The sequence below is a fragment of the Medicago sativa genome, chromosome 2, assembly GCF_051527215.1.
Source record: "Medicago sativa cultivar Bolivia chromosome 2, Bolivia_mono, whole genome shotgun sequence".
Lineage (NCBI taxonomy): Eukaryota > Viridiplantae > Streptophyta > Magnoliopsida > Fabales > Fabaceae > Medicago > Medicago sativa.
The window spans coordinates 39570894-39584008 of record NC_140750.1 but is presented as its reverse complement, the minus strand read 5'-3'; the positions used below and the strand labels follow the sequence as shown (position 1 = coordinate 39584008).

Below are 13115 nucleotides of genomic sequence, written 5' to 3'. Positions count from 1 at the left end.
GATCAAGATATAAAAAGCATTAAGAACAATTGAATTGAATAAACTAGAATTGAATTCATAAACAAAATAGAGTTTCACAACAACATGTGTCAATTAGGGTTACAAAGATTCATCTCGGATCTAATCTCTAAGAGATTTAGCTACTCATAATCGAGTTTACAAATAGCATAATCAATGAAATAATTAAAACATACATGAATTGGTAAAAGGTTGAAGAAATCGCCCTTCTAGCCGTCTCCGATGTCTCAAAATCGCACTTTGCTCTCCAAAATCGTAACCCCCATTCTTCAGATTGAGTGCAGTATTTATAGAAGTTTTGGGCCTAAAGTTGCAAAATCGCACCGCGCCGTGTTAATAATCGCGCCGCGATTTCACTCAAACAGGGATGTTGTAATTTTCTGCATCCAAAATCACGCCACGCCTCATAAAAAATCGCGCCACGATTCTGCAATTTCCAGCACTTCCAGAATTTCTGCTTTTCACACCCCCAGACTGTCTAAAATTGCTACAGACTCAATAAAAACATCAACACAACTGTTTCTTCGAAATCTTCTATTTTTCTTGCTTTTCTTGCTTTTCTTGCTGCTTAATCTTGCTTGTGAACTCCAAAATGTGATGAAAATGACACTAAAAATAGCGAATAATTGACTGTCATCAGAGGGATAAGGATTGGAGGTTCTAGCAAATACTCTTTGATGCTGTCAAAGGCTTTCTGGCACTCTTCTGTCCACACAATACCTTGCTCTTTGCGGAGTAGCTTGAATATCGGCCCACATGTTGCAGTCATATGAGAAATGAAACGGGAGATGTAGTTTAGTCGTCCGAGAAACCCTCTTACTTGTTTTTCTGTTTGCGGAGCGGGCATCTCTCTGATAGCTCTGACCTTGTCGGGATCTACTTCAATACCTTTCTGGCTGACAATGAAGCCCAAAAGCTTTCCGGATCTAACACCAAAGGTGCACTTGTTAGGATTCAGGTGAAGTTGATACTTTCTCAGTCGTTGGAACATCTTCAGCAGATGCTCGACATGCTCATCTTCAGTACCTGACTTGACAATCATATCATCCACATAAACCTCAATCTCTTTGTGCTTCATGTCGTGGAAAAGAGTAGTCATACCTCTCTGATAAGTAGCACCTGCATTTATTAACCCAAACGGCATTACTCTGTAACAAAAAGTGCCCCAAGGGGTAATGAAAGATGTCTTCTCTCTATCTTCTGGTGCCATTTTGATCTGATTGTAACCGGAGAAACCATCCATGAAGGAGAAAACTTTGGACTTTGCAGCGTTGTCAACTAATACATCAATGTGAGGTAGTGGAAAATCATCTTTGGGACTAGCTTTGTTCAGATCACGGTAATCAACACACATTCTGACTTTACCATCCTTCTTCGGAACAGGCACAATGTTGGCAAGCCACTGCGGGTATTCTGATGTGACAAGGAAACCTGCATCAATCTGTTTATGTACTTCTTCTTTAATCTTGAGGGCCATATCAGGACGGGCTCTTCTCAACTTCTGCTTGACTGGTGGACATTCAGGCTTCAACGGCAGACGGTGCACCACAATATCAGTATCCAGGCCTGGCATATCTTTGTACGACCAAGCAAATATATCGACATATTCTCTGAGAAGTTCTATCACTCGCTTCTTGACACTTGCTTCAAGTGATGCCCCAATCTTGACCTCTTTCTTGTCTTCTTCAGTACCCAAGTTGATCACCTCTATTGCTTCCCCATAAGGCTGAATGGCCTTTCTTTCTCGTTCAAGTAGCCGAGAGATTTCGTCGAGAATCTCTTCATCCTCTTCCTCTTCCGCCTCATACACAGGGGATTCAAAGTTGGGAGAGATCATAGGGGTATGTTGTTCAAAGGGTTCATTGATGTTTAATCTGCACATATGATTGATGATTTTAGAAAATAAGTAAATGCAGATTTTTCGAAGGTGATTATATTTTTTGGTTTTTTGTATTACCATTTTTTTCAGAAAAAGCACAAAAGAAAAATAAAACAAAAGTCGGGAACAAAACGACATTTTTATTTAATTGATGATAATTTCGTGAAGCAAATGGCCCTAGATAGATTCACTTTCGCTTGGGGCGGGGCGAAAGGATTTTTTTGAAAAAAGCATAAAACGAACAAATGCATTACTTGGACAAGTGAGCAACAAAAGAAACATCTACAGCAACCCAATTGTGGCTAGTCCCTCCGTGAGTCACGAAACTTTGTGGTATCCCCTCAGGGCTGTCTTCTATGATAGCATTGGCTTCTGACAAGGCATTGATAAAGCCAGCGCTGTGGAAAGTACCTCTTGTTGGCACGACGACGTTCCAGGGCAAATCAGTTGACGGGGAGAAACCCAGTCCTTCTCGGCGCTTGTTCTCTGGCAATTTTATCAACTTTCCCCAACTTGAAGACCCTCCAGCTTGTATCACATTCTGAGCATCTTTTAGAGAGGAAATAGATGCCCCACTCTTCTTGGTATTCTCTTCTTCCGCAGCAAGTCCTTGGAATGATGTCCCCTCAACACTGTCAGCCCCGATGAAAGAGAAAGACGACAAATGGCTCACTAGCAAAGTTTCCTCACCATTCACAGTTACTAGCTTTCCATTCTGCACAAATTTTAACTTCTGATGCAATGTGGAGGTTACCGCCCCAGCTTCATGAATCTAGGGTCGGCCCAACAGACAATTGTACGATGCTTGGATGTCCATCACTTGAAAGGTAATTTGGAAAACATGTGGACCAATTGTAATAGGCAGATCTACCACCCCATGAACATTCTTCCTTGAACCGTCGAAAGCTTTCACCATTACATCACTCCGTCTCAAAGGTGTACCCTTGTAAGAAAGTTGATCATAAGTTGTTTTGGCCATTACGTTTAAGGACGACCCAGTATCTATTAGCACGTTTGACAAAGCATCGGTCTTGCAGTTCACAGATATATGGAGAGCCAGATTATGGTTCCTTCCTTCTTTCGGAAGCTCTTCATCACTGAAACTCAGATTGTTGCATGCAGTGATGTTCCCCACTATTCCTCCGAATTGACCAACAGTCACATCGTAGTCCACAAAAGCTTGTTCCAGGACCTTCATTAGAGCCTCCTTATGAGCATCAGAATTCAGCAGTAGAGACATTATGGATATCTTTGATGGAGTCTGCATCAGTTGATCAACCACCTTGTACTCACTCTTCTTGATTAGCTTGAGAATCTCATCAATCTCAGAATTTGCATTGGTCCCACTAGACTGACCAATATCTTTGACCGCACTGGGATCTTTAGCTTGGGTCTCCTCGATTACCGGAGCACTAACTTTCATTGGGAGCACCACAGGAATAATACGCCCATTTCTTAGCACTCTACTGTCTTCAGCGACATTTCCCACAGATGGCAAAGGTGGTATTGGAACTTCACGACCATCCTCTATCATAGTGGCATTGTACTTATAAGGAATGGCTTTCTCATAAGCATAAGGCATCGGACCAGGCAAACAGATAACTAAAGGAGCAGCAACTGACTTCCGACTGTCGTAGAATATCTCCAAAGGCTCCTCCGAAGTTATAACACATACATCATCACACTTTCTTTCAACAACAAGTTCTCCTTGGTCTAAAAGTCCTTGGATATCATATTTTACTTGCTGACAACCTTGAGGATCTAGAAGACACACTTCACAGGCGGCATGATCATGTTCAAAGAGAGACGCTTGACACATCTTGGTATGTATAGGGACCAAAGGTGTCCGGATGTGTTGGACGTTCAGGATGAGATGAGTCTTCTGGCAATCTTCGACCATGTTGACAGTTGCGGTACCATGGTTTGGCAACGGATTGGTTCGAACATTTGGTGCTGAGTCCGTAAAGGTTATCTTCTTTTCATTGATTAGCCTCTGAACTGCATTCTTCATGGCATAACAATCTTCAATACTATGACCTAGGGACCCTTGATGGAAAGCACAAGTCTGGTTAGGTTTATACCATGCTGGCGGTTTCTCTGGCACTGGAAGAGGTGCTCTAAGTTGAACCAAATTCTTACTGAGCAACCCTGGGAGTAACTCTGCATATGTCACGGGAATTGGGTCAATTTGCAATTTGGTATTCTGTGGTCGAGGCTGTTGTTGTTGATATGGTCGTTGTGGGTATTGTTGGTATGGTTGTTGGGGATATTGTAGGAATTGTTGTTGTTGAGGGTATTGTTGTGGATGATGGTAATGTTGGGGATATGGTTGTTGAAGATATTGTTGTTGAGGATATGGTTGAGGATGTTGTTGAGGGTGTTGTTGAGGGTGTTGTGGTTGATGATATTGTTGGAATTGGAGCTGGCTATTTGGTGGTTGGATGGTATTGGCAGCAGGTGTGATGGCAGCAACGTGTTGGTAGGGTAAATAATTTGGTTGAGGCCTCCCATGAGCCACCATACTGACCTCTTGTTCCTTCTTCTTCGGGAGGTGGTTCCCAGACTTCTTGGTTCCACTTGCAGATGTCCCTTCTTTTACTAAACGTCCTTCTTGGACTCCTTCTTCCAACCGTACACCCGTAGCAACCATCTCAGCAAAGTTATTGGGAGTACTTCCGACCATGTTCACGTAATAGAACTGACTGAGAGGTTTTAAGAAGAGTTTGGTAATCTCCTTCTCTTCTATGCGCGGGCTGACTTGGGCAGCAGCATCTCTCCATCGCTGGGCATACTCTTTGAACGTTTCCTTGTCCCCTTGAGTCATAGCCTGAAGATCACTTCGGTCTGGGGCCATATCCACATTGTAACTGTATTGTTCTACGAAAGCATCACACAGGTCACGGAAGGTTTGAATCTTTGTTTTGTCCAGATTCATGTACCACTTTGAGGCAGGACTAGCCAAACTTTTTTGGAAGAAATAGATAAGGACTTTGTCATCTTTGGCATAGGCAGACATCCTTCTCACATACATTGTTAGATGCTCCTCAGGACAGGAGTTCCCTTTATACTTCTCGAAATCTGGTACCTTGAACTTGTGAGGTACTTGGACGTCCGACACTAAACAGAGATCGTAAGCAGTCTTCCCAAACATCTTCCTTCCATGGAGAGCTCTCATCTCTTGTTGCATCTCATCGTATTTTTCTTGCAAGTCATTCACTCTGTCATAGTTCTCTATGTTCCCTGAATGGTATATGGGTTCTTCATCTTGTGGAATGGTATGCATCACCGGAGCCGAATAGGTCATAGCGGCTGGAGGAGCTCCTACCAGAGGTGGAGGAACATGAGTTGCATTTTGACGAGTAGGCATCGGAACTTCGGTCATGATAGGGCGGAATACTTCACTGAGGCAAACTGGCACACCCCAAGAATGACCTTCTGGCATAGAACTTGAAGCTTCACACACAATGGGACGGAGTATTTCGCCGGCAGTGAAAGGCAAGAACCGAGGCGCAGAACGTTGCGGAGCAGAATGTATCGGAGTATCTGCACATATTGTCCATCCAGGGGTAGCAGAGGCGGCAGCAGAGGCGGATGTTTCGGCCTGAGTTCTGACTGGAGGAGGAGGTGGTGCTTGTGCCTGTGCTTGAGCTTGTGCTAGTGCTTGTGCTTGTGATTGAGCTAGTGCTTGAGCTTGAGCTTGTGCTTGGGCTAGTGCTTGAGCTTGCGCTTCAGCTTGTGCTTGAGCTCGAACCTGTGCTTCCGCCATTGTCTTCATCACTTCAGCCATTTCGTCCATCTTAGTCTGCATGGCTGTCATTTCTCCACGGAGCACTTGGTTTTCTTGTTCGAGAAAATCCATCTTCTTCTTCACGTTTGCTCGAGTGTAGATAGTGCGGGTAGGCTTGTAGAGGATACGTGGGGCCACCTTTTGAAACGGGCTGACCTTTTTCTGGAAAAGAAAACTTGTGTGAGACTCTGGATTTGAAACTATGGAATGCAAAATGATGCATAATGTTATGCAAAAATAGACACATTTTTTTATTTACCGAAGGACTTATAAAAGCAAATTTGTAAACAAAACATTAATAATAAATAAAGTGTTTACAAGATAATTCCCTTTCTAACAACCAAGCCAAGGGATAGACTTACAAATATAAAACTTTACAAGATAATTCCCTTTATAACAACCAAGCCAAAGGATAGACTTACAAATATAAAATATAAGACATAAGGCAGTAAACAACTCTGGTGGAAACTTTGATCATTCTAGGGAGACGGATAAGAACATGTGTTGGCAAAGAAAGCACTTCGTTTCTTCTTATGTCCCGGGATCTGGCCAATTATGGCCTCCTTCTCTTCATTCAATCTAACAATTTCCTTCTTCAACTCACTGATATCCCAATCCTTCTGTTCCAGTAGGCCCATTACACATTCATTCTCGCGTACTACTTCTTTATACTCTTCTGTCACTCTTGCATTCTCTTCCATCAACTCAGCTATCTTTTTCTGATATTCCCTTTCAGTCTCAAGGGTCATCGGCATGGGTGGTGCTGGAGTAGTTGCGGACAAGAACCTGGTGAGCTTATAAGGCATTCCAAAGTCAGTGGATCGATCAATAACCCATTGCGTATAGTCTGCATGGACGGCCCCCGTCCGCTTTCCTAACTGGCCTCTGTCTCTCCTCCGGACGACGTGCCAAGCTCGTGCAATTTGACGCCTCATTCCCGCAGTGTCACTCTCATTGTGGTAATATACGTTCTCCAGATGAATGCTGAGAGGCTTTCCTTCCATGGGGAGTCTAAACTGGCGTCTAGCAAGGACCGGATTATAACTGATTCCTTCATACATGCCCATGAGCGGTACATTGTTGAACAACCCGCAACTATCAATGATGGTTCTTTTGTCGTAAGCTGGTTCATACCACACCACCTCATTTGGAGTAAGGGCCATGAGTCTCTCTGACCAACGGAGGCCATCTGGGTTGGTGGTGAAATGAGGTGTTCGGGGTAAATGAGAGGTAATCCATCTATAGAGCAATGGTGCACAACACTTGATAAGTCCACGACCCGCTAGAGTACGTTCATGGATGGAGTGATAGGTATCAGCTAACAAAGTGGGAGCAGGGTTTTTTGAAAGGAATATTTGAATGGCATGGATGTCGACAAAGTTGTCAAGGTTGGGAAAGAGCACTAGGCCGTAAATGAGTAAGGCAAGGATGGCATCAAAGGCGTCAGCACTGGACATTCTGTAGAAATAGTCGGCTTTTCCGTAAAGGAACTTGGTAGGGAGACCTAAGAGTTTGCTATTAGTGGTAATATGGTCTTTTACTTCGGTAGTTGGTAAATGGAGAGCTTCGGCAATGGTTGAGAATTTGGGAGGATTTTCAAGACCACTGAAAGGTACTTGGTTGAGCACTGGTCGATCAATCCAAAAAGCATATTCTTCCAAAGTGGGAACCAATTGAAACTCTGGGAAACCAAAGCAATGATACTCTGGGTCATAGAACTGAACGAAAGTGCCAAGGAGTCCTTCGTCAACCTTCATCCTGACAATACCGAGCAGATTCCCATGGTCCTGATGGAAGCGGTCCGAGCATTTCACCTTATTCCCTAGATCCCTTAACCTTACAAGATCCAGCTTCCTGAAGCTATACTGCTTAAGCTTCCTTGTTTTAAAAGTCATATCTACGATGTTTACAATAAAACTAATATAAGTCCTTCAATATTTTGATGAATGGAAAAAAGTTTTCATGAATGAATGCATGGATGTATGATTATGCAAGGAAACATGATGAGGTTCAGGATATACAATGTTGGAGCTTAGGGATAGCAACGCCATTTGGTAAGGACTAAGGTTTCCATTTGCACATGTAGCAAGGGTTCTATCAAGGTTCCCAAAGTTTCAACCACGTCCGAATATTTGTTAGGCGACGAGTACTCTCGTTCCAACAATATTCATCGGTTAGTCTCGTTTGGGTGTAGTATCGTGTGTCAACCAATACGAGAGTACTCTCGACTAGCCACCGCACTACGTCCTAAAAGGCCAAGATGGGTTAAAGGTGACTAAAAGTTCTCAACTTCGACGGTCACTTGAAAGTAACATGCCATACGCGAGTACTCACGACAACAAAAGTATACCTCCAAGATCCCTCCATTGAGTGGGTTATCACATGTACCAATACCGAAGAGTACTCTTGGCATGGAAACTATGATTATACCCGGTCCTATCTTAATTTCCCTCAAGTCCGGGTGTAGGACTTATCTCACCACTCACGTTAAAAGAAAGAAGTAAGAAGAAGGAGAGAATATACATACACATATTTCCATCTTTTATTTTTATTTTTTTAGCAAGTAATAACACAAAAATTTAGATAAAACCAAGTTAGGCTCAACCCTCTTAGGGGGATCCCCAGTGAAGTCGCCATTTCTGTCGCGTCATTTTTCGGAGATCAAGGCTATTTGATTAGCTTTTGACTCACTTGATTATTTCACGACCGAACATTTAATTTTTTAAGAAAAAGGGGAAAAAAGTTCAAACACCCCATTTTGAAAAGATTTTAGGTTCGGGGGTTAGTTACATAAAGGGAAGGTGTTAGCACCCTTTATGTCCGTAGTACTCTACGGGAACCTCTTGGTTTCATTTAATTAATGTGCTATAACTTGCTTGTTTTGAAAAAAAATGGAGTTTGAAATGATAAAAGAAAAGTAGGACCTAATTATCTACATTTTATTGATTTGGAAGGACGAGTGTCCTCTGCCTACGTACCCGTGAGGGATCAAAACCTCGTAGTTCGGGGTGAAAAAAGACGTTTGATTGGTTGAGTGTTTTTTAGGTTTTTTTGAAAAAAGTTTTAAAATGAAAGAAAGCCAAAGTGGCAAGTGAGAATTTATTTGTGTTTTTTATATTTAAAAAGAGACTCAAAATAGAATTAAATTGATTTAATGTTTGATTAAAAATAAAAGAAAAAAGACGGCACTTGATTTAAAATCAAGGTTTATTTAAAAAAATATTTTTGTTTGTGGTTTTCAAATAACTATAATATAATTAAACTAACGGAGCATAAAGAAATAAAAGCGTAAGAACCCCATGGTGGCGTTGGACCACCACAAAGGCCTTTTACCTAAACTAACAAGCATAAAAATAAACATACACCCACTCACGCACACATGTACCTAAGCTATTACAAAAATAGCTATTAATACATTCTATGGTCTGCGAGAAAATAAATAAAATACATTAAACCTATATTTACATTCTAAATTATGTGCAATAAAGGAAAAATAAATTACATTAAGGCCTATTTACATTCTAAGTTATGTGCTATAGAAATAAATGACATAAAAAAAATGAGCATGTAAATATGCATGAAAATAAACCTAAGCTAAAAAAATGCATGAACAATTTTACATTAAAGCCTAATTATACACTCTAAAGTCTTTACTGAAAAAATAAATAACATAAGAATAAAGAACAATGCAAAATAATATAAGAGACCTAGCTAAATTAAAATGTGAAAGGAATAATTAAAAAAAAGATAGGACTAAATATGCATGAAAACGTGAATAAAAAAAAATACAGGGAAGGGGGCGTAGTCAGTATTTAGGGGGGTACGAGAGTAAAAAAGTAGTGAATTGGGCTTAAACAGAAACCGAACTAGGTCGGTTTATTACAGGCGGGTCGGTTTTATTAAAAGCTGGGTGGGTCATTGGGTGTAAGAGTTTGAAGTGGGTTGATGGGTAATGGTTTTTAGGGAGAGAAACTGGGTCGTCTGATTGATCGTACGACCTAGATTCAATCATGGAACAAAGGGTCAAAGGCTATTGACCAAGAATCAAAGGATGAAGGCGCATGAGTGCATGGTAAGGCCGTACACCCACGCGCATAGGATCAAGGGAGCTTATATATTGGCCGTAAAGAGGTTTTTTCTCCCATTTCACCAACTCTCTTCTCTCTCTTGCCTCAGCTCTCTCGTTTCAATTCTCTTCTCTCTCACAGGAACCTTCTTCTTCTTCTTCCTTACAATTTCTTCTTCTTGTTTTTCTTTTACTCTCACAATAACACAAAATAAGCTTACTTCCCTCTTCTTGTTCTATATCCCTACTCAAAATTTACAAACGCACACTAAGAAACCTAGATCTAGAGAACAAACACGAAAAGAAACAAAGTTTTACCTCTCTTCTTTCGAATTCGGGATGGTATATTTGAAACAAGTTTGAAACAGTCGTACCACTGTTGTTGAGTCGAGTCCGTTTGGCCTCTGGTGCTTCGCGTCTTTGTTCTCCGGTTCAGTTGAAAGGCTGTCTCGTTCGTTACCGTTGAGCTCGACGATGATGGTGTTGGTTTCTGGCGGTTGTGCGAAGCTGTCGGTTTGTGATATATGCTAGTGTTGGCCGATTGATGATTGGGTCTGGTTTGTTTGGGTGTGTCGATGATGTTTGTGTTCGATTTGTTGACGGCGGGTTTGGATTGTTGACTGGTTCCGCTTGTATGATCGAATTCGTGTTGTTGTGTACGGACTGTGTTGGATTTGGTATGGCTGCAACGTGCTGTTTTGATTTTGTGAATTGTATCGGATTAGGTACAGATGTTGTTGATTCGAAACTGTGATGAGGTTCAACCGGTATTGATTTCGATTAGGGTTTTGAGAGATTTTTTATGGCTGTTTTTGTGCAGGTTTCTTCTGTAATGGGGTTTTTGAGATGCAGGTTTTTTGGCTGATGGTTTTTTCGATGAATTTTTGGCCTCTATGTTCTCTTTTCTGTGTGTGTTTTGCAGGTATTTATAGCAACAGGATTTGGAGCTTAGGGTCTGTTGGAGAAGAGCCGAAAACCAGTAACTTGGGGAGGAGAAGAAGCATGTATTGTTATGGATTGATAAGGCTAAGGACAGCTTGCTTATTTTGGATTGGGATGGAAAAATGAAACATACTGGATATGCGATAAGAGCATGCGCGTGACAGGCTTTGTTGTGCGTTATTGGACAAATTTTTGGACTTAATAAATATATAAAAGAACAAAAAGAAAATTGGACCTATTTGGACGTGACTCAAAAGAAAATAAAATAATTGAATAAAATATACAATAAAAATAGAATTAGTGTTTAATTAAAAGAATTTAAATAAGAGATGAAAACTTAAATTAAATTAGATAAAATAAAAGATGGAAATAAAAGTAAAAATTAAGAGAAAAGGGTCCGACTCGGAACCAAAACATGAGGTATTTTAAAATACCTCTCTGCCGAATTGTTTCACTGAAAAAGTCAGAGACTTAATCAGGGTTAAAGGGCGCGTGTCGGTGTATGAAAGTACGATCCTTAGGTCAAAAATTGGGGTATGACAGGTGGGATTTAGCCTGGGAAAAGCTAGTTTTTTCCCATCATGGGAAAGTTAGTTTTTGACCATTAGATTAAACATGGAACACAATTTTATCATGATCTTTCAACACCAAATTTTTTCCACATCATCTTCCACCACCACCACTCTTCTCCCCCACCTTTGCTGGACTGTAACACATATGTGATATCTCACACCTCCATCTTTTCCTTAATTCAACTCTTATACAATATCAATAGACTTGTGTTTTCTCTATCAATATCAAAAGAATCATCTTTTCTTTAATTCTTCATCCTTATACTCACAAAATCCATAACCTTTTGATTTCCTAGTTTCTCTATCAATAATTAATCTGTACATCAGAGATAATTAACCCACTTATACCAAACAAGACTTCTTTTTATCGAACTAAAACATACCCACAACTACAAAACATCAAAAACACTTTTCCATTACTGTTCATCTTCACCAAATTGAACTATCCAGATGGAACGTTATCTTCACAAACAAATAAATAAACCAGCGTGAAAGTTAATTCCAGAAAATCCAGTGCATATGATTGTTCATCTTTTCCATTATTATTTTCATCTTCACCGAATTAACAAATCTAGAAAATTAGGAATGAAAAACCCATAAAATAAAAATAAGAGATTAAAAAAAATCCAAAACCATATCAATTTTTGATCAAATTAATCAAATCATCATAAAATGTAGAGAAAGTGAACGAGATCTAGGTGTTAAACATGGTGATGGTGGTGTTTATGATGGTTCTATTCAGAGAGAGAGAGAGAGAAAGAGGAGAAGAGTAGGAGGTAGTGAGAGAAAGTGAGTAATCTGGTTTATGATTGTGTGGTTGAAGAGAAAGGGAGAAAATCCAGTGTTAAGGGAGTATGATATGACTGTGTTCTCCATTTGATCTAAAGGTTAAATTAAGAGATTAAAAAAAAATCCAAAACCATATCAATTTTTGATCAAATTAATCAAATCATCACAAAATGTAGAGAAAGTGAACGAGGTCTAGGTGTTAAACATGGTGATGGTGGTGTTTATGATGGTTCTATTCAGAGAGAGAGGAGAGTAGGAGGTAGTGAGAGAAAGTGAGTAATCTGGTTTATGATTGTGTGGTTGAAGAGAAAGGGAGAAAATCCAGTGTTAAGGGAGTATGATATGACTGTGTTCTCCATTTGATCTAAAGGTTAAAACTTACTTTCCCATGGTGGGAAAAAACTAGCCTTTAAATGGCACCGCCCATTATACCATAAGCTTGGCCGTTCACTCAACTTATTTCTCTCTCTCTTCTTTATTATATTTTTTCATTTATAGATCAATCCACTTTTGGATTATGAAAATGATAGATGACTGAACCAAAAGAATCCAAATCAGTTTGTAATAAAGTCTTCTTATGACGTACACCCTTCGGTCATTATTATAAGCAAAACTTTGCATTTTATATTCATTCAATTAATGACGTACATGGTCTTTATTATAGACCACGTACATCATTTAATGAATGAATCTAAAATACAAAGTTTTGCTTATAATTGTGACCGGAGGGTGTATAAAAGACACTCCTTAGGTGGTGTGTTATTTCTCATCTTTGTGCGATGTATTTATTATTTCTCATCTTAATGTGATGTTTATTTGATTCAAAATAAAAGATTGACTTTGATTAAATGCAAATTCAATCAATGACTTTGATGTTGTCAACGTTGCAGATCTAGAGTCATGAGTATTCCAAAGACTTAAATATAATCATATTTGTAGACATGTATGTACTCTCCCGTTTTATACTACTCCCCCCGGTCCTATTTCCAAATACTTAAATATAAACATTTGACTTTTTTGATTCATTGCATAAATGATGTATTTGATCTATATTCTATATCA

At 39.9% G+C, this 13115-nt stretch overlaps 2 protein-coding genes and 1 long non-coding RNA gene across 3 annotated transcripts; 1 reads left to right on the top strand and 2 right to left on the bottom strand.

Annotated features, from left to right (window-relative positions):
- Positions 1-375: 375 nt before the first annotated feature.
- LOC146946830 (uncharacterized) lies at positions 376-5756 on the bottom strand. Its single transcript, XM_085748318.1, has 4 exons — positions 2718-5756; positions 2152-2612; positions 690-1892; positions 376-496 (listed from the first exon to the last, which is right to left on the bottom strand). The coding sequence occupies exons 1-4, from the start codon at positions 5754-5756 to the stop codon at positions 376-378; spliced, it is 4824 nt and encodes a 1607-aa protein (XP_085604444.1).
- Positions 5757-5964: 208 nt separating this feature from the next.
- LOC146946829 (uncharacterized) lies at positions 5965-10851 on the bottom strand. Its single transcript, XM_085744702.1, has 2 exons — positions 10069-10851; positions 5965-7581 (listed from the first exon to the last, which is right to left on the bottom strand). Exon 2 carries the CDS (start codon positions 7577-7579, stop codon positions 6164-6166), a length of 1416 nt encoding a protein of 471 aa, XP_085600828.1. The 5' UTR covers positions 7580-7581; positions 10069-10851; the 3' UTR covers positions 5965-6163.
- LOC146946828 (uncharacterized) lies at positions 10338-11054 on the top strand. The gene is made up of 2 exons (XR_015026816.1): positions 10338-10475; positions 10571-11054. It is a non-coding gene; the product is annotated as an uncharacterized LOC146946828 (long non-coding RNA).
- Positions 11055-13115: the final 2061 nt, after the last annotated feature.